Here is a 26975-nt window from a genome sequence, read left to right on the forward strand (position 1 = left end):
ACAACAGTTGGTGCGATTATTCGCAAATGGAAGAAACACAAAAGAACTGTCAGTCTCCCTCGGCCTGGGGCTCCATGCAAGATCTCACCTCGTGGAGTTGCAATGATCATGAGAATGGTGAGGAATCAGCCCAGAACTTCACAGGAGGATCTTGTCAATGATCTCAAGGCAGCTGGGACCATAGTCACCAAGAATACAATTGGTAACACACTACGCCGTGAAGGACTGAAATCCTGCAGCGCCCGCAAGGTCCCCCTGCTCAAGAAAGCACATATACATGCCCGTCTGAAGTTTGCCAATGAACATCTGAATGATTCAGAGGACAACTGGGTGAAAGTGTTGTGGTCAGATGAGACCAAAATGGAGCTCTTTGGCATCAATTCAACTCGCCGTGTTTGGAGGAGGAGGAATGCTGCATATGACCCCAAGAATACCATCCCCACCGTCAAACATGGAGGTGGAAACATTATGCTTTGGGGGTGTTTTTCTGCTAACAGGACAGGACAACTTCACTGCATCAAAGGGACGATGGACGGAGCCATGTACCGTCAAATCTTGGGTGAGAACCTCCTTCCCTCAGCAAGGTCATTGAAAATGGGTCGTGGATGGGTATTCCAGCATGACAATGACCCAATACACACAGGTGTATAAAATCAAGCATACTGCCATGCAATCTCCATAGACAAACATTGGAGACGAATGGCCTTACTGAAGAGCTCACTTTCAACTCAACACCGTTATAGGATTCCACCTTTCCAACAAGTCAGTTCATCAAATTTCTGCCCTGCTATAACTGCCATGGTCAACTGTAAGTGCTGTTATTGTGAAGTGGAAACGTCTAGGAGCAACAACGGCTCAGTCGCGAAGTGGTAGGCCGCACAAACTCACAGAACAGGACTGCTAAAGCACATGCTTTAGCACATAAAAATAATCTGTCCTCGTTGCAATACTCACTACCGAGTTCCAAACTTCCTCTGGAAGCAACGTCAGCACAACAACTGTTTGTCGGGAGCTTCATGATATGGGTTTCCATGGCCGAACAGCTGCACACAAGCCTAAGCTCACCATGCGCAATGCCAAGCGTCAGCTGAAGTGGTGTAAAGCTTGCCGCCATTGGACTCTGGAGCAGTGGAAACGCTTTCTCTGGAGTGATGAATCACACTTCACCAACTCACAGTCAACAGACGAATCTGGGTTTGGCAGATGCCAGGAGAAAGTTACCTGCCCCAATGCACAGTGCCAACTGTAATTTTTGGTGGAGGAAGAATAATGATCTGGGGATGGTTTTTATGGTTCGGGCTAGGCCCCTTAGTTCTAGTGAAGGGAAATAGCAATGTTCCAACATCTAGTGGAACGCCTTCCTAGAAGAGTGAGGGGGGGACCAACTCCATATTAATGCCTATAACTTTGGAATGAGATGGTCGACGAGCAGGTATCCACATACTTTTGGTCACTTTTCGGCAGGTAGCCTAGTGGTTAGAGCGTTGAGCCGGTAACCAAAAGGTTGCTAAGTCGAGTCCCGAGCTGCCAAGGTAAAAATCTGTCGTTCTGCCCCTGAACAAGACAGTTAACCCACTGTTCCTAGGCCATCATCGTAAATAAGAATTTGTTCTTAACTGACTTGCCTAGTTAAATAAAGGTTAAATAAAAATATATTTAAATATATATATTTAGAAACTCAGTCGAGATCTCAACTTACTGTTGAGTGCATCAACAGTTACCTCTTATGTCAGTTACTCAAATAGCCTATGTCAGCTAAACATTTTTTGATTTCTAAGTAAGATAGTTTAGCCAGCTATCTAGACCTTGTAGTAGGCCTAATCATCACCAGATTACCAACTGGGCACACAGAGCGTGTGCTCAAGGGCTCTGTCCTCAAGGGGGGCCCTGCTGATTTTGTTAGTCCCTCTCACACAGATATCATAACAAAATGTGTAGAATTGCAGGAAATTAGCTTTAAAACTGCAAGAGTTTCTCACCACCCCTGGCAAAATGTGTAGAATTGCAGGAAATTAGCTTTAAAAGTACAAAATGTTCTCTGCCCCACGGCAAAATGGGAATAATTGCTGAAACGTTTTGCCCACGAGGTCGGGAGCCCCGACCGAATCACGCTTAGGGCCACCAAAAGACTAGAGGTGGCATTGCATATTTTGAATTGGGTTATTCTTTTGAAATACATAGGCCATTATTCATTTTTGTGGCCATGGTAGAACAACATGATAAACAACGTAAATATATTCAAAGACTAGTACATAGTATTTAGAGAGAAAGAGGGAGAAAGCCATTGGCAGCATCGATTTCCATGGTCCCGAACTATGTTGGGAGAAACCCGTTAATATTGGTGCTCTCCATGGTCCTGAACTGATAGCAGCCTAGTAGCCCAACACAAAGGGAGAGTGGCAGGCTACTATCCAAGTTCAGTATGAGACTAGCCTCATTGCTAATTTTGATCGTTGAAGAACGTACAGCTATGACTATTGAAGCTAAAATGTGAGTGTAACTACTTTGTGTAAATTAAGTTGATCTTCTAACAGGTGACGGGACGTCCTTGGGATTTTGTCCAGAATCGAACAATGCGTAGCAGTGTTTGATTTTCAATTGCTTTGACGTTTAAGCTATAAAAGTAGCCTACTAAGTAGGGCTAAAGACATTTGGGATTTAGCCTAAATATTGTGACATTTGTCCTCGGGTTGTGTTACACATTTAGTGGGTTTCGGTTGGGTCTGAATGAATGGAGCTCCTGGGAAGTGAATGAGAGTTATTTTAAGGACATTTGTCTTGCTTTTAACGGGCAAAGTACGCTCATCCACAATAGCCTTTGCTGTTAGGAAATGCAATTCCTATTGATTTCAACTAATACATCAATAACTCTAGTGAATGGCTAATACAATACGCGTATATAGGCGTAGAGACCAATAATGTAGCATAGCATACAGTGCCAGCCAGAAATTCAGCCCAGCGAAATGGCGTAGAATCCGAAAATGAACTGCAACGATGGAGAGGGTAGAGACTAGAGAGACAGTGGTAGATCGAAGGGGAGGGGGTGATCAGTAAAGCTGGTGACGCCTCTGGAGGAACGGTATAAAGGTTAAACCATCGCGAATATTCTTGGAATTATTTGCTTGAATGTCTCTGAATGTTTCACAGAGTAAAATGCAATAGGGTGGCACAGAATCTCCCTCTTTGTCTCCTATCTTCCTTCCTCCCTTTTTTCCATCCTTCTCTCTCTCTCCCCCCCTCTCTCTCCCCCTCTCTCTCTCTCTCTCTCTCTCTCTCTCACACACACACACACACACACACGCACGCACGCAAACACACACACACACACACACACACACACACACACACACGCTCGCAAAGGGATGGTGGTGGATGCTCCTGACTGCGATAGCTAAAACAAGATGGGATAATCATGCGTGTCTGGCCCCGGGCGTTGATGCAGCTGCCGTTGCCTGATCTTTACTGGACTGAGGGTAGGGTGGGTCTGGTTCCGACTGGATCTACATCTCGATTCGGCTTGACATCAATGTTATCAAGCCATTTACATGTTAGAAGACAACGACTGTAGCCTAAAACGCGCAATCGCAATAAAAATGAATAATCTGAGTGATAGATTAATTAAATGCTCCCATCGATTGAGAATCTTATGTATCGATAATTAATAAATTAACTAATTGATAAGACAGACGGGAATAGCCTGCTGTCTTGGACGAAAGGTGGTGGTGGTGGGGAGGGGGGGGGGGGGGGGGGGGGGGGGTCCGTAGCCAGGGACATCCCCATGAGGCGACCGGATCACCCTTTCTCCTGTTTGCTGAGATTCTTTTTTTTTAAATGATAACGGTACCTGGCCTTCCGGGAAAAGAACATCATTGCATTTGTAATCAGGCTAGGACACCCTCTCCACCAGCACCCTATTTCCGCCGTTCCCGCCACAGCAACCGCGGCACCCACCAGTCCACGACCCGGTCCGCGTCATCGAATCGACGCATCACTGGATGGGGTGTAGACTGTGAAGACCGTGAGTGCGTGTGTCAAAGGGGGTACTGAGGGAGACTGGGCGATCTCATCCCCTGTGCACTGGTTAATTGCACTCCAATCTGGCGAGTTTGGAGGGACGGAGAGTCAGGTGCAATAAGGGCGCCTCAATGACCGTCTCCTCCCGGGACAGAGCGCCTAAAGCCCAGTGTTTGCAGTGCGGCGGGTAGAGAAGGCTAGAGAACGGCGGCGAGTTTGGAAGTTTTGATGCATATGATCACAACCACCATGATTTTTATGATTCTTGGCGCTTCAGTTGTAATGGTAAGAGATCCGCTTTTTATTGCACCCAGCATGTGTGTTTAACGCCTACAGCAATGATATTTTTTTTTAAACTTGTGTAGCCTATAATAATGAATAATGTAGTTATAGGCTAGATATTACAACTACAGAGCACATTTTATATAAGGACACTGAAAATAATTATGGTTAAATGCATATAGACTTAAGGAAGTAGGCTACACATAGAGTCTGCCAACAACTACATGGCTATCGTGAATAAATCATCTAAATACCATTTAAGAGCGAGGGAGTTTTCCCTCGCAAATTATTGCAAGGTGGGTTTCCAAATGAATTTTTCTATTTTCTCTTATATGGACTTTAGCTTAATGCAAGTCATATAATGGTGCTGCTGTGTTTGGAATAGTTATTGTGTCCCAGTTGACTCTTATGGTTCTTTGCAGGCGATAGCCTGTTTAATGGACATGAACGCACTACTGGATCGCTTTCACAACTACATCTTACCGCATTTACGAGGGGAAGACCGCGTCTGTCATTGCAACTGTGGAAGGTAAAAAAAAACAATATAATACATTGATTCATTTGGATAGATACAATGTGCTGCATCTGCAATGAAAGGGTAGCCTAACAGAGTCAAGAGCGCTGCTATTTTTCTCGTCTAATCATAATCCCTCAATAGGCCTCTCGAATGATTTCTCCTGCTGAACTGTTAGTTTTAATAAGCATCCCAACCTTCCCTATGCATAATCTCTTGAAAATGTGCCTAATTGATGTCGACTGTGGTTTTATTGTGTGTCTAATGGTAGGCTACAGCCTTATGTCTGTGATGCCTAGGTTGTGACGGTGTTTTCAAGCCTATATTCAGTGATTTGTCTTTTACTGCACACGAAGGTGGTTGAGCCATAAATAAAGTATGTTATGATTTATGAGGAATGGGCTAAGGAATCATTTTAAACGAAGACAGCTCTCAATGATCGTTCTTGTGCTGTTTTGCATTTGCAATATTACCATATTTTTAATAGGAAATGTTTTTGGAGAGAGGACATTAGGCCTACCTATATTGAATCAGTTTTGAGAATTATAATATATACGTATACAGTGATCTATTATTGATAACCCACGTTATGAAGGCTGAAAATGGAATGAAACATAAAATAACTATAGTTGAATGGTGATTAGGCCAGGTTTCATATTGCTGTTGTGATTAGACCTGTAAAAGTTATATGTGGCCTCACTTTTTCACCATTGCTGGTAGAGACTCCTTACAACACTGCAAACACTTTCTAAGTTCAAGTTCTACTCAAATATTCTGAGGAAACCGATTACCTAAAATAAATGTTGTTAAGAAACTTAAATAGCTGAAGTGAGCAGTACTACCTTCATATGAGAAATACAATAATACATGGATTTATTTTTAGTAAGGTATACTTAAATTGAATGCCCCACTAAGCCACGCCTCCAAAAATGTCCCAGTGTGCCTTGCCTTTTCGATTAAATTGTAGAGTAACCAACCATGATTGTATTTGTTAGTGACATGGTTGTTGAATTCGTTCATTTTCAGTCCTATGGCCTTAACAAAGTAAGTTCCTAGGCAAGTATGCCAAGAGTGTGTAAAGCTGTCATCAAGGTAAAAGGTGGCTACTTTAAAGAATACAAATATATAAAATATATTTTGATTTGTTTAACACTTTTTTGGTTACTACATGATTCCATGTGTTATTTCATAGTTTTGATGTCTTCACTATTATTCTACAATTTTGAAAATAGAAAAATAAAGAAAAACCCTTGAATGAGTAGGTGTGTCCAAACTTTTGACTGGTACTGTAATTCATTAGCATATTAAGTCATGGATAAAGGCAAGTTTAGGCCTGAGTGCACTCTGAACAACTATAGTGGCTTGCAAAAGTATTCACCCCCCTTGGTATTTTTCCTATTTTGTTGCCTTACAACCTGGAATTAAAGTTTATTTTTTTTTGGGGGGGGGGTTGTAAAATTTGATTTACACAACATGCCTACCACTTTGAAGATGCAAAACATTTTTATTGTGAAACAAACAAGAAATAAGACAAAAAAACTGAAAACTTGAGCGTGCATAACTATTACCCCCCCCCCCCCCCCCACCTTTTGCAGCAATTACAGCTGCAAGTCTCTTGGGGTATGTCTCTATATGCTTGGCACATCTAGCCACTGGGATTCTTTCCCATTCTTCAAGGCAAAACTGCTCCAGCTCCTTCAAGTTGGATGGGTTCCACTGGTGTACAGCAATCTTTAAGTCACACCACAGATTCTCAATTGGATTGAGGTCTGGGCTTTGACTAGGCCCTTCCAAGACATTTAAATGTTTCCCCTTAAACCACTCGAGTGTTGCTTTAGCAGTATGCTTAGGGTCATTGTCCTGCTGGAAGGTGAACCTCCGTCCCAGTCTCAAATCTCTTGAATACTGAAACAGGTTTCTCTCAAGAATCTCCCTGTATTTAGCGCCATCCATCATTCCTTCAATTCTGACCAGTTTCCCAGTCCCTGCCGATGAAAAACATACCCACAGCATCACGCTGCCACCACCATGCTTCACGGTGGGGATGGTGTTCTCGGGGTGATGAGAGGTGTTGGGTTTGCGCCAGACGTAGCATTTTCCTTGATGGCCAAAAAGCTCAAATTTAGTCTCATGTAACAAGAGTACCTTCTTCTATATGTGTGGGGAGTCTCCCACATGCCTTTTGCGAACACCAAATGGGTTTGCTTATTGTTTTCTTTAAGCAATGGCTTTTTTCTGGCCATTCTTCCGTAAAGCCCAGCTCTGTGGAGTGTACGGCTTAAAGTGGTCCTATGGACAGATACTCCAATCTCCGCTGTGGAGTTTCTTTGGTCTCTTTGTTGCCTCTCTGATTAACGCCCTCCTTGCCTGGGCTGTGAATTTTGGTGGGCGGCCCTCTCTTGGCAGGTTTCTTGTGGTGCCATATTCTTTACATTTTTTAAATAATGGATTTAATAGTTCTTCGTGGGATGTTCAAAGTGTCGGATATTTTTTTATAACCCAACCCTGATCTGTACTTCTCCACAACTTTGTCCCTGACCTGTTTGGAGAGCTCCTTGGTCTTCATGGTGCCGCTTGCTTGGTGGTGCCCCTTGCTTAGTGTTGTTGCAGACTCTGGGGCCTTTCAGAACAGGTGTAAATATAATAAGATCATGTGACAGATCATGTGACACTTAGATTGCACACAGGTGGACTTAATTTAACTAATTATGTGACTTCTGAAGGTAATTGGTTGCACCAGATCTTATTTAGGGGCTTCATAGCAAAGGGGGTGAATACATATGCACGCACCACTTTTCTGCTTTAAATTTTTTAATTTATTGAAACAAGTTGTTTTTTTTTTCATTTCATTTCACCAATTTGGACTATTTTGTGATGTCCATTACATGAAATCCAAATAGAAATACATTTAAATTACAGGTTGTAATGCAACAAAATAGGAAAAACGCCAAGGGGGTGAATACTTTTACAAGGCACTATACATATTGTAACTTTATGTACGTGTTGGGTCATTGTTGTTCAGTGCAGAATCTGAAACTAATTATTAATTTAACTAACATTCACAGAAGAGAAGAACATTTGCTCTTGGCCCTGTATGAATACTGCTCCTTTGTTTTGACTGCCTACAGTCTAACAACCCGAGAAATGGGTCATGAAGTGTTAGTAAGATTACTAATGGGTCATGAAGTGTTACTAAGATCATCATACAATAATATTGGCCAAACTTTTGAGAGGGCCTCTCTCTCACTCCCTCTCATTTCAAGATTTCCTCATAGTTAATGTTCAGTAATGTGCTATATTAGGCCTATATGCCTTTAGAAGTATTTTTAGACCAAAACTTTTTGGCACATTTTTTACATTTTTATACAAAATTATAAATGCAACATGTGAAGTGTTGGTCCCATGTCTCATGAGCTGAAATAAAAGATCCCAGAAAAAAAAACGTATTACTCAAATTTTGTGCACAAATTAGTTTACATCCCTGTCAGTGAGCATTCCTCCTTTGCAAAGATAATCCATCCACCTGATAGGCATGGCATGTCAAGTAACTGATTTAACAGCATGATCATTACACAGGTGCACCTTGTGCTGGGGACAATAAAAGGCCACTCTAAAATGTGCAGTTTTGTCACACAACACAATGCCACAGATGGCTCAACTTTTGAGGGAGTGTGCAATTGGCATGCTGACTGCAAGAATGTCTACCAGAGCTGTTCACAGAGAATTGAATGTTAATTTCTCTACCATAAGCCACCTCCAACGTTGTTTTAGAGAATTTGGCAGTTATTCCAACCGACCTCACAACTGCAGACCACGTGTAACCACGCCAGCCCAGGACCTCCACATCTGGCTTCTTAACCTGCGGGATTGTCTGAGACCAGCCACCAGGACAGCTGATGAAATTGAGGAGTATTTCTGTCTGTAATAAAGCCCTTTTGCGGGGGAAAAATGTATTCTGATTGGCTAGGCCTGGTTCCCCAGTGGGTGGGCCTGGCTCCCCAGTGGGTGGGCCTATGCCCTCCCAGGCATGGCTGCGCCCCTGCCCAGTCATGTGAAATCCATAGATTAGGGCCTAATTAATTAATTTAAATTGACTAATTTCCTTATATGAACTGTAACTCAGTAAAATCGTTGAAATTGTTGCATGTTGCGTTAATATTTTTGTTCAGTGAAAATTATCGCTGTCTATCATAGCAGCATTTTTTTGTGGTTTATTTTAAGTCATTTTTAAATATTGATAAAACCTCTGATACGCAATATTCAATGTGCAATGCATTTCTAGCTTTGAATTAATTATATATTTTCATACTTGTGCTTGTTACCTTCCTGTTCCCGGGGACATACAGTACATATAGTCCTAAACTAGATCCCAACAATTGCATGTCACAATGGTTGTCATTGCCTTTCATTAAGCCAATTGAAAGCGAGTGACACAGTGTCTGCGTCCAGGCTCTGGTTGAACGTAGTGCACTATGTAGGGAAAAGGGTGCCATTTGGCACACAGCCACTTTGTCTTTTAGTGACTTGAAAATGCTCTTCAATAAGAGTTACTAATTTTACGTAAGATGTTTACATCAGTATAAACATTTCATGGAATAGACAGTCAGATGAGAGGCCACCTGATCTTGAAAGCCTACTTTTAGTGCATGTGGTGTTGAGGCGTCATCCTGGCGATGATGCACACCTAATCAGGCCTGAGGCCACATCCACTGTCATTCCTTTACTGCTTGTAAACCTCAGGTTGTCATTTCATGAGATGTACCTTTGAGGGGCACGTTAAGTAGGTCGTTATGTTAGGCTTTGATAACACTCTGTGACAAAAGTAATGGTAATCATTTACAGAAGGCAGGCTACACACCTTTCTGGAAATTGTTATTCACCAGCACTGTACTGTATAAATTCAGCATGTATTCCATGCCTTTGCATTCTCCCATTTGTACCAAATCAGTGTTGAGAATTCAATTTCAACACCTACACCCCCTAATTTGTCCTCCCTTGCCCTATCTCCTCTTTCCTTGTCCTTCCCTCCACCACTAACACGTTCTAACCCCCGGCTTTGTCTCTTACAGGCATCATGTCCACTACGTGATCCCGTACAATGGGGACCATTCTCTGGTGGACTCGTCGGAGAACTACTTTGTGAGTGACAGCGTGACCAAGCAGGAGATGGACCTGATGCTGGGGCTGCTGCTGGGCTTCTGTATCAGCTGGCTCCTGCTGTGGCTGGATGGAGTGCTGCACTGTGCTGTCAGGGCATGGAGAGCCAGTCGCTACTATGGTGAGTCAACCAGAGACTTGGTCTGTTTGACTGGGAAAAGTTTTATATGGACTGACTGGAACGTCAACAAGGTTGACAAAATGTGCAGCAGAATGAGCAAAACATTTCTCAATCATCTGATGACAGAAGTATTGTTTGGTTGATTCCCATCTCTGCGAAAAGAGAGATGTTGAGTGAAGTGGTGTCTGTGTTAATATTTCGACTGCCATATTGATCAGTGTTTCTCCTACATCTTTTCTTGGGGATGTAACGTGGGTGTGTAAATGCCCAGAATTGACATACAGACTGCTGTTGACCACTGTACCATTCATTGAAACCAATTGAAACCAGGCTTTCTTGGGTGGGCGGATAGCCCAACACACCTGGCTATAAGTGATGGTTATGGGAAACTTGACAGAACTTGAGGACATAAGGGCTCAGTTGTTTACTCAAAGAAAGCATTCATAGGGGAAAAGGGAAAAGTATATTCCAGACAAAATGTATTGTCTCACAGGATATTTACGGTACAGTACTGTATACAGTGTTTTATGGTCATGAATTAGAATTAAGACATTATGCAGGTAATTACTATTTGTATAAGTGGGAGAAGGAATTTGGAAAAAGATGACTTTGTGTCCGTTGAGGGGGGATAGTTATGTGTGTAAAGTAGGCATAGTGAAACTGTAATGTTAATTATGCTGTGGAAATATTGCTGCCCTCAGATGTCATATGTTTAGTACATACTGATTCACTGAAACAAAGATTCCTTACCCATAGCACAGAGGGCATGTGTCTGTACACCAGGAAGACATACAATTATTAACTGTCTCAATTCTTACCAATGTTAGTCTAGCAAGCCAGACCTCACTGGAGGAGAGTGTATGCCAATGTGAACATATTACATATTAGAGGACTTTTGTCCATACTTCTTCTCCTGATGCAATAACTTGTCCAGTCCCACTGGGCACAGACGTCAGCTCAACATCTAGTTTTGATTTACATTTGGTTGAGTTGTCAACTAAGGTGAAATAAAAAAAAAAACAATTCACCATGTCATTGGATTTAGGTTAAACGTTCAGTGAAAAAAAGACTAAATTCTCTTACGTCGATGACTTTTTCCAAATCCAATCAGTTTTCCACATTGATTGAACGTCATCATTTTTGGTTGAAATGACAAGGAAACAACGTTGATTCAACCAACGTTTGCCCAATGGAGTGTTCTTATAATGTGTTGGAATAATCCAATTGCTTCAGCTACACATTATCTTGTGCAGCTCTCAATGTCAAAACAGGCATATATTTTGTAGCTGGCCTGGATCCTTTAGATATAAGACATTGCTGAAGGAGGTGATGTGACCTGGATATTCCAATTGCTGTTATGGTCAGAAAATAGAGGGGCATAATGTCTAGTGAGTATACAGTGGCTTGCAAAAGTATTCACCCCCCTTGGCATTTTTCCTATTTTGTTGGCTTACAACCTGGAATTAAAATAGATTTTTTGGGGGGTTTGTATCATTTGATTTACACAACATGTCTACCACTTTGAAGATGCAAAATATTTTGTATTGTGAAACAAACAAGAAACAAGACAAAAAAAACAGAAAACTTGAGCGTGCCTAACTGTTCACCCCCCCCCCCCCCCCCCCAAATTCAATACTTTGTAGAGCCACCTTTTGCAGCAATTACAGCTGCAAATCTCTTGGGGTATGTCTCTATATGCTTGGCACATCTAGCCACTGCGATTTTTGCCCATTCTTCAAGGCAAAACTGCTCCAGCTCCTTCAAGTTGGATGGGTTCCACTGGTGTACAGCAATCTTTAAGTCACACCACAGATTCTCAATTGGATTGAGGTCTGGGCTTTGACTAGGCCCTTCCAAGACATTTAAATGTTTCCCCTTAAACCACTCGAGTGTTGCTTTAGCAGTATGCTTAGGGTCATTGTCCTGCTGGAAGGTGAACCTCCGTCCCGGTCTCAAATCTCTTGAAGACTGAAACAGGTTTCCCTCAAGAATTTCCCTGTATTTAGCGCCATCCATCATTCCTTCAATTCTTTCCAGTTTCCCAGTCCCTGCCGATGAAAAACATACCCACAGCATCATGCTGCCAACACCATGCTTCACTGTGGGGATGGTGTTCTAGGGGTGATGAGAGGTGTTGGGATTGCACCAGGCATTTTCCTTGATGGCCAAAAAGCTCAAATTTAGTCTCATGTAACCAGAGTACCTTCTTCCATATGTTTGGGGAGTCTCCCACATGCCTTTTGCGAACACCAAATGGGTTTACTTATTTTTTTCTTTAAGCAATGGCTTTTTTTCTGGTCACTCTTCCGTAAAGCCCAGCTCTGTGGAGTGTACGGCTTAAAGTGGTCCTATGGACAGATTCTCCAATCTCCGCTGTGGAGCTTTGCAGCTCCTTCAGGGTTATCTTTGGTCTCTTTGTTGCCTCTCTGATTAATGCCCTCCTTGCCTGGTCCGTTTAATTTTGGTGGTCGGCCCTCTCTTGGCAGGTTTCTTGTGGTGCCATATTCTTTAACGTTTTTAATAATGGATTTAATGGTGGGACGTCCAAAGTTCCAGATATTTTTTTTATAACCCAACCCTGAGTTGTACTTCTCCACAACTTTGTCCCTGACCTGTTTGGAGTGCTCCTTGGTCTTCATGGTGCCGCTTGCTTGGTGGTGCCCCTTGCTTAGTGTTGTTGCAGACTCTGGGGCCTTTCAGAACAGGTGTATATATAATAAGATCATGTGACAGATCATGTGACACTTAGATTGCACACAGGTGGACTTAATTTAACTAATTATGTGACTTCTGAAGTTAATTGGTTGCACCAGATGTTATTTAGGGGCTTCATAGCAAAGGAGGTGAATGCATATGCACACACCACTTTTCCGTTTTTTTTTTTTTTTAATTCTTTGAAACAAGTTATTTTTTTCATTTCATTTCACCAATTTGGACTATTTTGTGTATGTCCATTACATGAAATACAAATAAAAATCCATTTAAATGACAGGTTGTAATGCAACAAAATAGGAAAAACGCCAAGGGGGATGAATACCCTTGCAAGGCACTGTACAAGTAAGAGACTGCCAATTAATCACCTCTGATTAATAAGAAACCACCACACAAAAATGGGGTACTAAATAACCCTATTATTTTATGTCTTGAAAAGACTACATTAAAAAGTAGGGATGCCATACTCTTTTGATGCATGTCTTATTATTTATTGATGATAAACAAGAATTTGGAAATGTGAAGCATACAAATATTGCCAGACTTAGATTCTGTGATTCTATAAGTATTAGTCAAGATGAAACTGCTTCATATTTGCAGCACAAAATCAACCCATCTGCTATTCAGTGCATAACATCCACATAAAAAAATACACCCAGATTTTACATTCAAATGTTTCCCTCGAGGTAGAGGGGTGGCTCAAGGCTTTTCTTGTGCTGGAATCCTTGTGAATGGAGGGAATGCCCCTTCACTGGTGTGTTTGGCTGTGACATTGATTGTGGGTCAGACTTGTTTAGCCTCCCTGAGATGGGGAGTGAAGGTGAGGCTGATGAAGCACGAAGGTAGGTATCACATCCCAACCCGCACATACACTCTCTCTCTCTCTCTCTCTCTCTCTCTCACACACACACACACACACACACGCACACGCACACACACACACACACACCACACTTGCTCTCTCCTAGGGAGCTACAAATAGAGTGAGAGAGAGCAGCTGGAATAGCGGGTGAGGAAGAAACATGCACACCACATTGACACAGACCACATTGAGGTGCACATTGATTCCTTTAGCTTTTTCTAATTCCGTCTATAGACCCTGTGTCTCCTGCTCTCCATTCAGTTATTGGATCTCCTTATATCCATTTTCTTTAAAAGGCATCCTTTTGGTGACCATTTTCTTACTGTCTATTTCTCATGAATAACTGATTCATATTCTTTGGCACCATCAGTGATGAAACCATCAGTGGAAAGACATTTTATTTAGCAAAATAAGGAAACAAAATATGATAACAAAAGAGGAAAATTATGATTTTGATAACAATGGCCCCCCTTCCCTCCCTCCGTAAAAAGACCTTTACATTTCTACCCTCACCCCACTTTCTGCATTACATTACCATTTACATTTTTCTCCTGACTCCATCTCCATCTCTCCATCCTTTTATTCAAATGAGAAGAACCTGTATCGTTCTCTCTTTTCCTTTGGATACCCTTCTGAACTGTCCTTGTGGATTGCATACCCATTCACAGCTATAAATAACTCACTCCTCCCTCCCGGCCAGCAACCCCCACTTCCCACCACCTGCCTCCCCGTACACCCCCCTCTCCCCTGCCTCTAGCAGGGCCATGTGCTAGTGGGTGTGCTGCCTTGGGATCTCCGTCTTCTTTCTCTGCCGTCTCAGCGGGACTCACCTCGCCAACAAAGCCTGACAGAGACAAATTCCTGCACTTCCATTTCTACAAATTCAACCTCACACTCATATACTTGGTGAAAGAAATCCTAAATCATTTTTTAAAAATCGCTATTTAATCATGCATATCAGGATATAGAAACTGAAACATACACAAACATGACCAAAACTATGTGGACACCTGCTCGTCGAATGTCTCATTACAAAATCATGGGCATTAATATGGTATGGTTGATGTGGTTGAGGTCAGGGCTCTGTGCAGGCCAGTCAAGTTCTTACACACCGATCTTGACAAACCATTTCTGTTTAGACCTCGCTTTGTGCACAGGGGTATTGTCATGCTGAAACAGGAAAGGGTCTTCCCCAAACTGTTCCCACAAAGTTGGAAGCCCAGAATCGTACAGAATGTCATTGTATGCTGTAGTGTTTAGCCCGAACCATGAAAAACAGCCCCAGACCATTATTCCTCCTCTACCAAACTTTACAGTTGGCACTATGAATTGGGGCAGGTAACGTTCTCCTGGCATCTGCCAAACCCAGATTCGTCTGTCGGACTGCCAGATGGTGAAGCATGATTCATCACTCCAAAGAACCAGTTTCCACTGCGTCCAATGGCGGCGAGCTTTACTCCACTCCAGCCGACGCTTGGCATTGCGCATGGTGATATTTGGCTTGTGTGAGGCTGCTCGGCCATGTAAACCTATTTCATGAAGCTCCTGACGAACAAGAACTGACGAACAGTTCTTGTGCTGACGTTGCTTCCAGAGGCAATTTGTAACTCGGTAGTGAGTGTTGTAACCAAGGACAAACCATTTTTGGGGGGGCGCTACGCGCTTCAGCTCTCGGTGGTCCCATTCTGTGAGCTTGTGTGGACGGCCAGTTCGAGGCTGAGCCGTTGTTGCTCCTAGACGTTTCCACTTCACAATAACAGCACTTAGTGTTTTTTCTTTCGTTTTTTTCTCTTTTCTTTAGGGGGTGGATCAGCTTTAATATTGCGGATAGATTGTTGTTTCCATCAATGTAATTGTCTGCATCATTTCCAATCCCCCATATATTTTTGGGGTAAATATATATCCATATACATGCATACACACACACATTTTATATATATATATATATATATATATATATATATATATATATACACACACATAAGCATTCATACATATACCCATATGGTCACGTCCTGACCATAGTTTTCTATGGTAGAGTAGGTCAGGGCGTGACAGGGGGTGTTTGTCTGTTTTTGTATGTCTATGTTCAGTTTCTAGTTTTGCATTTCTATGTTGGTGTTGTTTGGCATGACCTCCAATTAGAGGCAGCAGGTTGTCCTTGTCTCTAATTGGAGGTCCTATTTAAGTTGATGTTTGTTTCACATGTGTTTGTGGGTGATTATTCGTTGTGAGTGTATTTGATCCTCCTGCGTCACGGTTTGTTGTTTTGTGTATATTTTGAAGTGTTTAATTGTTGCATTCGGTTTCACTGGTTAAATAAATATGTGGAACTACGAAAACGCTGCACCTTGGTCCGCTCCTTCTAACAGCTGTGACAGAATCACCCACCAAAGAAGGACCAAGCAGCGTGGTAAGGAGCAGCAGAAGTATCTGTAAAGGACCCTGGAGGCAGGCTGGGGAGTATCGTCGTCCGAGGGAGGAAATCAAAGCAGCGAAAGAGAAGCGACGATACTACAAGGCTCTATATGCACCGAAAGGCAAGGCTGAGAGGCAGCCCCCAAAAATTTTTAGGGGGGGGGGCACAAGGGGAGTTGGGCAGAGTCAGGATGGAATCCTGAGACAACTTCCCGTGCTTACTGTGGGGAGCAAGTGATGGAGCAGACACCGTATTTTGCGGTGAAGCGCACTGTGTCATCAGGGCACATTCAAAGGCCGGTGCGAACTGTGCCCGCACCCCGCAGTTATCGAGCGGAGTTGAGCATCCGGCCAGGGTGGGTTGTGCAGGCCGTGCGCTCCAGACCTCCAGTGCGCCTCCAAGACCCAGTGTACCCTGTGCCTGCTCCACGCACTCTTCCTCCAGTGCGCCACCATATCCCAGTACGTCCTGTTCCTGCTCCCCGCACTAGCCCGAAGGTGCGTGTTACTAGCCTGGCGCCTCCTATGCCAGTCCCACGTAGCAGACCTCCAGTGCGCCTCCAAGGCCCAGTGTCCCCTGTGCCGCTCCGCGCACTCTTCCTTCAGTATGCCTCCATAGCCTGGTAAGGCCGGTGCCTGCTTTGAGCACGTGGTCCGCAGTGCGTCTCCCCAGTCTGGTGAGACCAGTTCCAGCGCCCCGTGGGAAGCGTCTAGTGATGGTCAATAGGATGAAGCCTCCAGTGATGATCCATGGCCCGGAGCCTGTAGTGTTAATCCATGGCACGAAGCCTCCAGTGATGATCCATGGCCCGGAGCCTGTACTGATGATCCAAGGCACGAAGCCTCCAGTGATGATCCATGGCCCGGAGCTTGTAGGGATGATCCATGGCACGAAGCCTCCAGTGATAATCCATGGCCCGGAGCATCCAGTGATGATCCATGGCACGAAGCCTCCAGTGATTATCCATGGCCTGGAGCCTCCAGTGATGATCCATGGCACGAAGCCTCCAGTGATTATCCATGACGCGGAACCAGTAGTGATGATCCATGGCACGGAGCCTGCAGCGAAGGTCCCCTGTCCGGAACCTACAGAGACGCTCTTCAGTCCGGAGCCTCCAGCGACGCCTCCCAGTCCGGAGTCATCAGCGACGCCCTGCAGCCCGGAGCCTTCAGCGGCGGTCTGCAGCCCGGAGCCTTCAGCGGCGGTCTGCAGCCCGGAGCCTTCAGCGGCGGCCTGCAGCCCGGAGTTTTCAGCGGCGGTTGGTGGTCCGAAGCATCCGGCGAGGATCCATGGTCTGGTTCCTCCGGACATACAGAAGCGGGGGGATCAGCGGGCAGTGGGGGTACCACGCCCGGAACCAAAGCCGCGGCCATAGACAGTTGTCACCCACCCTACCCTCCCTTTGTGTTGTGTTTTTTTTTTAGGCGCAGTCAGAGTCCGCACCTTTGGGGGGGGGGGGGGTACTGTCACGTCCTGACCATAGTGAGTGGTTATTTTCTATGGTAGAGTAGGTCAGGGCGTGACAGGGGGTGTTTGTCTGTTTTTGTATGTCTATGTTCAGTTTCTAGTTTTGCATTTCTATGTTGGTGTTGTTTGGCATGACCTCCAATTAGAGGCAGCAGGTTGTCATTGTCTCTAATTGGAGGTCCTATTTAAGTATGTTTGTGGGTGATTATTCATTGTGAGTATATTTGATCCTCCTGCATCACGGTTTGTTTTGTGTATATTTTGAAGTGTTTAATTGTTGCATTCGGTTTCACTGTGTAACGGCTGTCTTTGGAAGAAGAGGACCAAGGTGCAGCATGGAATTTGTTCATCTTTTATTTTGGATGAAAAAAGGCACTTCACAAAGAAAAAACAAACGACAGCCAAACAGTCCTGTCAGGTATCCTAACACACTAAACAGAAATTAACCACCCACAAAACCCAAAGGAAAACAGGCTACCTAAGTATGACTCCCAATCAGCGACAACGATGTACAGCTGTCCCTGATTGAGAGCCATACAAGGCCAAAACAAAGAAATACAAAAACATAGAAAAAAGGACATAGAATGCCCCAAAACACACAGAACCCCCCCCCCCCCCCCCAAAGGTGCAGACCCCGAAACACACCTCAAACAAAAAACACAAAAACCTCCCCAAACTAAAAGGGAGGGTGGCCACCGTCAACAACGGTTCTTGTGCTACACCCCCCCCTTCCCAATCCTCCCCCCTACGGAGGTGGCTCAGGAGCGAGACGCAGACCCCGCTTCACCACTGCCTCACCCCACTTTGGTGGCGCCTCTAGAGCGGGGTCCCTCGCCGCCGGACAGGCGGGCGACTCTGGCTGCGCCGGACAGGTGGGAGACTCTGGCGCAGGACGCACCAGGCTGGGGAGACTTGCAGGAGACCTGGCTCTGGGCGCAGGCACAGGACTCACCAGGCTGGGGAGACATGCAGGAGGCCTGGCTCTGGGTGCAGGCACAGGACTCACCAGGCTGGGGAGACATGCAGGAGGCCTGGCTCTGGGCGCAGGCACAGGACTCACCAGGCTGGGGAGACTTGCAGGAGGCCTGGCTCTGGGTGCAGGCACAGGACTCACCAGGCTGGGGAGACATGCAGGAGGCCTGGCTCTGGGAGCAGGCACAAGACGTGCAGGGCTGGGGAGGCGCACAGGAGGCCTGGTGCGTGGGGCTGGCACAGTCTTCACCAGACGGCTAGCACGCACCTCAGGACGAGTATGGAGAGCTGACTCAGGTGACATCAATTCGAGGACACGCTCCGTAGGGCGTCATGCACCAACACAGCAGCTCTCTCATATCTCTCTCCTCCAATCTCCCCATCAACTCCTTAATTGTCTCTGCTTCGCTCTCTTCGCTCACCTCCAACTTCACCCCGACTGGCTCTGGTTCCATCCTCGGCACCCCCTGCCTCGGCACCCCCTGCCACGCCCTGACCAAACTACAATAACAAATAACCCCTTTTACTGGTCAGGACGTGACACACTGGTTAAATAAATATGTGGAACTACGAAAATGCTGCATCTTGGTCCGCTCCATCTAACAGCTGTGACACATATATACATACAGTTGAAGTCGGATGTTTACATACACTTAGGTTGGAGTCATTAAAACTTGTTTTCAACCACTCCACAACTTTCTTGGTAACAAACTATAGTTTTGTCAAGTCAGTTAGGACATCTACTTTGTGCATGACACAAGTAATTTGTCCAATAGTTCTTTACAGATTACAGATTATTTCACTTTTAATTCACTGTATCACAATTCCCGTGGGTCAGAAATTGTAGACCTCCACAAGTCTGGTTCATCGGAAGTTTACATACACCTTAGCCAAATACATTTAAACTCAGTTTTTCCCAATTCCTGACATTTAATCCGAGTAAAGATTCCCTGTTTTAGGTCAGTTAGGATCACCACTTCATTTTAAGAATGTGAAATGTCAGAATAATGCTAGAGAGAATGATTGTCAGCTTTTATTTCTTTCATCACATTCCCAGTGGGTCAGAAGTTTTCATACACTCAATTAGTATTTGGTAGCATTGCCTTTAAATAGTTTAACTTGGGTCAAACGTTTCGGGTAGCCCTCCACAAGCTTCGCACAATAAGTTGGGTGAATTTTGGCCCATTCCAATACCTTGACTTGGTTGTCCATAACCCATTTTGCCATAACTTTGGAGGTATGCTTGGGGTCAATGTCCATTTGGAACACCCATTTGCGACCAAGCTTTAACTTCCTGACTGATGTCTTGAAATATTGCTTCAATATCTCCATATAATTTTCTTCCCCCATGATGCCATCTATTTTGTGAAGGGCCTCCTGCAGCAAAGCACCCCCACAACATGATGCTGCCACCCCTATGCTTCACGGTTGGGATGGTGTTCTTCGGCTTGCAAGCATCCCCCTTTTTCCTCCAAACATAACAATGGTCATTATGGCCAAACAGTTCGATTTTTGTTTCATCAGACCAGAGGACATTTCTCCAAAAAGTACGATCTTTGTCCCCATGTGCAGTTGCAAACTGTAGTCTGGCTTTTTTATGGTGGCATTGGAGCAGTGGCTTCGTCCGTGCTGAGCGGCCTTTCAGGTTATGTCGACATAGGACTAATTTTACTGTGGATATAGATACTTTTGTGCCTGTTTCCTCCAGCATCTTCACAAGGTCCTTTGCTGTTGTTCTGAGATTGATTTGCACTTTTCGCACTAAAGAACGTTCATCGTCTGAGCGGTATGATGGCTGCATGGTCCCATGGTGTTTATACGTGCATACTATTGTTTGTACAGATGAACGTGGTACCTTCAGGTGTTTGTAAATTACTCCCAAGGATGAACCAGACTTGTGGAGGTCTACAATTATTTTTCTGAGGCCTTGGCTGATTTCATTTGATTTCCCATGATGTCAAGCAAAGAGGCACTGAGTTTGAAGGTAGGCCTTGAAATACATCCACAGGTATACCTCCAATTGACTCAAATGATGTCAATTATCCTAACAGAGGCTTCTAAAGCCATGACATAATTTTCTGGAATTTTCCAAGCTGTTTAAAGGCACAGTCAACTAGTGTATGTAAACTTCTGACCCACTGGAATTGTGATACAGTGAATTATAAGTGAAATAATCTGCCTGTAAACAATTGTTGGAAAAATGACCTGTGTCATGCACAAACTATAGGTTGTCAACAAGAAATTTGTGGTGTGGTTGAAAAACAAGTTTTAATGACTCCAACCTAAGTTCAACTGTAGTACACTTATCATAATTTGGTTTTAATCCAGAGAGGTTAGCAAAAGTATTTAGATCCTTTATGAGGCTGTGGAGGGATTCTAATTGTGGTTTTAAAAGAAAACATTAATCATCAACGTACAATGACACCTTTGCTTTTAATCCACAGATTTCTAACCCCTAATATTATTGTTGGATCTCATTTTAACATAATAATAATAAATAGGTATGCCGATAGTGGACAACCTTATTTTATTCCTCTTGACAGTTTAAAACTTTCTGAGATGTAGCCATTATTTACTATTTTACACCTAGGGTTACTATACAGAACTTTAACCCATTTTACAAGAGATTCTCCAAAATTGAAATATTCTAGGCATTTATATATAAACTCCAGTCGTACTTTATCAAAAGCCTTTTCAAAATCAGCTATGAAAACCAGGCCTGGTTTCCCCGATATTGTAACGCTTACTGTAGTGGGTGTGGAGTCAGGCGCAGGAAACAGGAGTGTTTGCTATCGGGCTTTAATGAAATGCACCGTCAAAAGAATATACACCCAACGAACATCAACAGGGTGTAATCCAAAAAACACAAGATCCAAAAAAAACACGTACCACTACACGAAACACAGTGAACAACAGAAATAAGCCCACACACAGAACAGGTGGGGAAACGGGCTTAAATACCTAACTAAACACTAATGAGACACAGGTGAAACCAATAAAGACAAAACCAACAGAAAAGGAAAAAGGGATCGGTGGCAGCTAGTAGGCCGGTGACGACGACCGCCGAGCGCCACCCGAACAGGGAGAGGAGTCACCCTCGGCAGGAGTCGTGACAGATATTTCATAGAATTCTGTTGTTTCCAGTACTTGTCTTATATTATCTCCAATATATCGTCCATGTAATAAACCTGTCTGATTAGGATGAATAATATCTGACAATACCTTTTTAATTCTATGCGCCAAGCATTTAGCTAGAATTTTTGCATCACAACACTGAAGTGTAAGAGGCCTCCAATTTTTTTTATGGACTGGATCTTTATATATAACACTTGGATCCTGTTTCAGTAATAATGAAATCAGACCAACTTGTTGCGTGTCCGATAATCTACCGTTTATACAGGAGTGGTTAAAACATGATTCCATTTTTTTTTGTATACTTCCCCTGGTATGCCATCCAGCCCTGGAGTTTTCCCGGACTTAAAGGCTTTAATTGCATCAAGAAGTTCCTCCTCTGCAATTTGGCCTTCACGTGAGTCTTTCTGTACAGATGTTAATTTGACATTATTAATCGGAAAAAAATCCATACAATTTGCTTTGGTTAGTGGAGATGGAGGAGACTGAAACGAAAACATATTCTTCAAGTACTTTACTTCCTCTTTCAAAATATAATTCAGTGAATCATGCGTGACTCCATCATTTGTAACAAGTTTCAATACATTTTTTTTGGTAGCATTTCTATGTTGAAGATTGAAAAATAATTTGGTGCATTTTTCCCCATATTCCATCCAGTTCAATTTATTTTTATAATATATTACACTGGAAAGTTCTTGAATAAGTTCCTCCATTTCTTTTTGTTTTTCCTCTAACTTATTCTGTGCCTCTATGGTACAGTTTTTATTTCTATCTAACTGTACTGTTAGTCCTTCAATTTCCTTTGTTAATATGGACTCTTTTGATCTAAATTGCTTTTGTTTTATAGATAAGTACTGAATTGCATGGCCTCTAAAGGCACATTTAAAGTGCCCCATACAATAAGATCTGCTGTACCTATGTTAAATCGGAAAAAGTAAGTTATAAATTCTTCTGTCCTAGTTATCATCCAGTAAGCTTTGATTAAATTTCCAATATCCTCGCCCACGTGGAAATTCTGTAAGAGTAATATATATGCCAATTATGTGATGATCCGACCACATTCTGTCCCCATCAACATTTTTAAACTTTTGGTGCCAGAGAGAATGACATAAGAAAGTAATCAAGATGACTAGTTTGATAAAGCTTCCGCCATGTATATCTCACTAGGTCAGGGTATTTAAGCCTCCATATATCCACTAATTCCAATATATCCATGACATTCATGATTTCCTTAAGGGTGATAGTTTGTAGTGTGATTTCCTTTACACTTACAGTTGACCGGGGAAGCTCTAGCAAGGCAGAAATTTGACGAAATGACCTGTTGGAAAGGTGGCATTCTATGATGGTGCCACTTTGAAAGTCACTGAGCTCTTCAGTAACGCCGTTCTACTACCAATGTTTGTCTATGGAGATTGCATGGCGGTGTGCTCAATTTTATACACCTGTCAGCAATGGGTGTAGCTGAAATAGCCAAATCCATTATTTGAAGGGGTGTCCACATACTTGTATATATATAGTGTACATACCACATACAGTATGGGTAATACTGCCATACCAGGCAAAAAGGCAGTAACTGCTCATAGCATGGTACTGAGAAAAATGGCTTTTATTGTCCTTGGTTTCACAGTAACTTTATGCAGTTAGTGCTAACATGACCCCCATTTTCTCCAAAACACAACACAATAGAGGCAGGATACTTGTCCACATGATTAAGCATGTATTTAATGTAGCAAAAATGACATTAACTCCTTTTAGACCAAATGAGCAGCTACTGCCTTTTTGCTTGGTAGGGCAGAATAGTGATGTAACATTTTATATTTGGCAGATGAATGTGTTGCAACTGTCCCATTTTGGGCTTGAACCAGGGACCCTCTGCACACATCGCCAACCGTAACGCTCAAAGCATCGTTACCTATCTCTCCACAAAAGCCACGGCCCTTGCAGAGCAAGGGAAACAACTCCTTCAAGGTCTCAAAGCGAGTGACGACACCAGTTGAAACGCTACTAGCGCGCATTGCTAACTAGCTAGCTATTTTACACCGGTTACATGGGCAACACATGAGTATGTAGGATTGATGTATTGTACTACCAACAATTAGGTTGGTGGGAGCATCAAGGATGTTTTAGACATATTGGGCATCTAATATACCTAACCAAATGCACTCCCATTCTCTTATTAACCCCACAATGAGATAAATGTTCTAATCATTTATCTTTCTTCTCTAGTTTCTTCACCCCTATAACAACCTCCCTCTCTCCTCTTGTCCACCAGACACCCCTTCCTGGTCATGGCTCCCCTCGTTCTGCAACCTTCGAGATCTGCGTCGACGCGCCCAGCTCAGACAGCTGGAGGACTCCAGTGGCAACATGGTCCACATCAAGCAGAAGCTCTACCACAATGGCCACCCCAGCCCACGCCACCTCTGACTCTGAAATAAGAATCCCCCATCCCAGCCCCCCCAAACTGCCCCATGGCCAACTGCTGCCTCAGAGACCCTGGAAGACTGCCCTCCCTCTGTTCATAACACCTCTGTCACTGAGACTTTCTTATGACAACCCTGACACAAGTCATCACCAACCAATCCAAACTCGAGCAGAAGAAGAAGATAGTCGCTACTGAAATCTTGTCTATGTCCACATTTTCTGTGTTCATTGTTGAAACTTGGCATGCTCTTTCAGAAAAGGGTACGATGCGGGCAGTGTCCGGAAAGTGGGGGGAGTAAGAATGGGGTGCCACAGTGGGGGTTTTTCTCTATGGGGAGGGTCTTTCTCTAAAGTGGGAGGGAGGTAAATGGAAAGGGGTGTTTTTCAAGATTTTGTGATGGGAAGATTAGATTGCTGCTTCTGTAAATACTAATAAATATGGGGAAGTGGGAACACAGGGTATGGGTGGGTTTGTTTGTGAGTGTGGTGAGTCAAGTGTTACGAGTAGAGCTGATAGACTATGGGAAGATAAACGAAGGGTAGGGAAGATGAGGATGACAGCCGTCTGGGGTTGAAGAGTGTGATTTCTGCTAAAAACACAGATTAATTAGCTTTGTTACTTTGTGAATTAAATGAATGTATTAATTTACATGTAAATATAAGAAGGGGAGGGGTGGTCAGGGTTCTCTGCACTGTGTTATTATTTATGAGAAGGTAGAAAATAAACTGATGCCAGCCCAGATAAGACGGAGAGACAGTTCAGTACTTCCCTTGTCTTCCCAATACTGTGTCCAATAGCACTTCCCAATTTGCTACATCCAATTGCCTCATACTTATCAGGAGCAACCAGCCTAGCAGCAGCGGGAACCCTCACCCAGTCCACCTCCCCTCTCTGTCCAGACATTGCTGTTGTGAGGATAAAATGTCTGTTTTATTAAAAGTGCCATTGAAGCACAACAGTGACCCCTAATGTTTGAATGTGTCATTGCCTCAACATCAGTAGATATACTGTTCAATAGATACGCTTCCATACACAATTATTTAGTAGTGAAGTTAAAGCTTTTAAATTGGTTCTATGCTCCAGAATTTTGGATTTGAGATCAAATGTTTTATATGAGGTGACAGTACAGAATGACACCTTTTATTTTAGGGTATTTTCATACATATCTGTTTTACCGTTTATAAACTCAAGCGCTTTATGTATCTGGTCCCCCCATTTGAAGGTGTCATAAGTACATGGACTTAGTGTATTCAATGTAGTCAAAAGTTTAGTACTTGGTCCCATATTCCTAGCACACAATGACTAAATCAAGCTTGTTACTCTACAAACTTGTTGGATGCATTTGCATTTTGTTTTGGTTGTGTTTTGGATTATGTTGTGCCCAATAGTAATTAATGGTAAATAATGTATTGTGTCGTTTTGGAGTCGCTTTTATTGTAAATTAAAATAGAATATGTTTCTGAAAACTTCTACATTCATGTGGATGTTACCATGATTACGGATAATCATGAATGAATCGTGAATAGTGATGAGCGAGAAAGTTACAGATGCACAAAGATCATGTCCCCAAAACATGTTAACCTTGCATCATTACCAATAACAAGGGAGGTTAGCATTTTTTTGGGGGGGTATGAAATTTATGCCTTTGTAACTTTTGACTAAATGTATTTTACTATAAGTGAATTTGTCAAAAATACTTATGACACCTTCAAATGGGGGGACTAGATACATAAAATGTTTTCATTTCTAAACAGTAAACGATATTTATGAAAATACCCTCAAACAAAAGGTGACATACTGTATTGGTGCATCATATAAAACATTTGATCAATCCAAAATGCTGAGTATAGAGACAATTAAAGCAAAATGTAAAGCTTCACTAAATAATTACATAGGGGAGTATATGTATGGGGGAAAAAAGCATTCCCGGGAACCTTACTATTCAGCATCCCTTCACCCATCCATGCTAACTAGGATAGGATATAAACAAGGTACATTTGTAAGAATTGTTTATTATAAAACTATCATAAACAATGCATGCATTTATTATGACTGCTTATTGTTCACATACACTGAGCATACTGCTCTTTCCATGATAGACTGACCAGTGAACCTATGAAAGCTATCATCCCTTACTGATGTCACTTGTTAAAACCACTTCAATCAAGGTAGATGAAGGTGAGGAGACAGGTTAAAGAAGGATATTTAAACCTTGAGACAATTGAGACATGGATTGTGTATGTGTGCAATTCAGAGGGTGAATGGGCAAGTCGAAAGATTTAAGTGCCTTTCAAGGGGTTATGGTAGTAGGTGCCAGGCACACCGGTTTGTGTCAAGTACTGCAAATCTGATGGGTTTTTCACGCTCAACAGTTTCCTGTGTGTATCAAGAATGGTCCACCACCCAAAGACATCCAGCCAACTTGATACAACAGCATTTCTAAGTTTTATAGAAAAAAAATAAAGTGAAAAAATTATACTTGATGACATCGTCAAAAGTTAAAACATTTTAAAAATAGTGATTTTGCAAACACTATGAGACGCGGTGATGTGGGGAGCAAGAAAATACCCTCCCTCTAGCTAGAAAGTTGTTGCAGGTTTTGAAAATCACCGTTTTTCTTAATTTGAATCCTACCTTGTGGTGTCAGGAAGCAGGTTTCTATGCAACCTTGTTATGAGAGTAAAGTACGTCGGATAAAAAATGTCCTGACAGGCCTATCAGTAAACTTTCCAAATGTCGACAAAACAAAAGACGTTGTACAAGGTGGGATCTTTTTGTGTCGGTAAAATGTATTATGCGAGAAATGGTGGTGGAAGCGCTTTTATGCGCAAATATTAATATAATAACCCTTAAATCGAAGTGAACTTGGACTCATGTGATGACATTTTGTGTGGTCCT

At 43.0% G+C, this 26975-nt stretch overlaps 1 protein-coding gene across 1 annotated transcript; it reads left to right on the top strand.

The window, feature by feature from the left end:
• The first annotated feature begins 3765 nt into the window (after nt 1-3765).
• tmem240a (transmembrane protein 240a) lies at nt 3766-25046 on the top strand. The gene is made up of 4 exons (XM_014135346.3): nt 3766-4299; nt 4719-4825; nt 9880-10088; nt 23925-25046. Exons 1-4 carry the CDS (start codon nt 4243-4245, stop codon nt 24077-24079), a joined length of 528 nt encoding a protein of 175 aa, XP_013990821.1. The 5' UTR covers nt 3766-4242; the 3' UTR covers nt 24080-25046.
• The last annotated feature ends 1929 nt before the right edge of the window (nt 25047-26975 follow it).

This window comes from Salmo salar, chromosome 13 (assembly GCF_965601325.2).
Source record: "Salmo salar chromosome 13, fSalSal1, whole genome shotgun sequence".
NCBI classification, from domain to species: Eukaryota; Metazoa; Chordata; class Actinopteri; order Salmoniformes; family Salmonidae; genus Salmo; species Salmo salar.

Excerpts from the sequence above, each read along its gene's own strand:
- tmem240a (XM_014135346.3), top strand. The coding sequence starts at position 4,243 with ATGCATATGATCACAACCACCATGATTTTTATGATTCTTGGCGCTTCA. Across the intron at positions 4,300-4,718 it reads TTGGCGCTTCAGTTGTAATG|GCGATAGCCTGTTTAATGGA; the intron begins GTAAGAGATCCG and ends GGTTCTTTGCAG. Across the intron at positions 4,826-9,879 it reads TGTCATTGCAACTGTGGAAG|GCATCATGTCCACTACGTGA; the intron begins GTAAAAAAAAAC and ends TGTCTCTTACAG.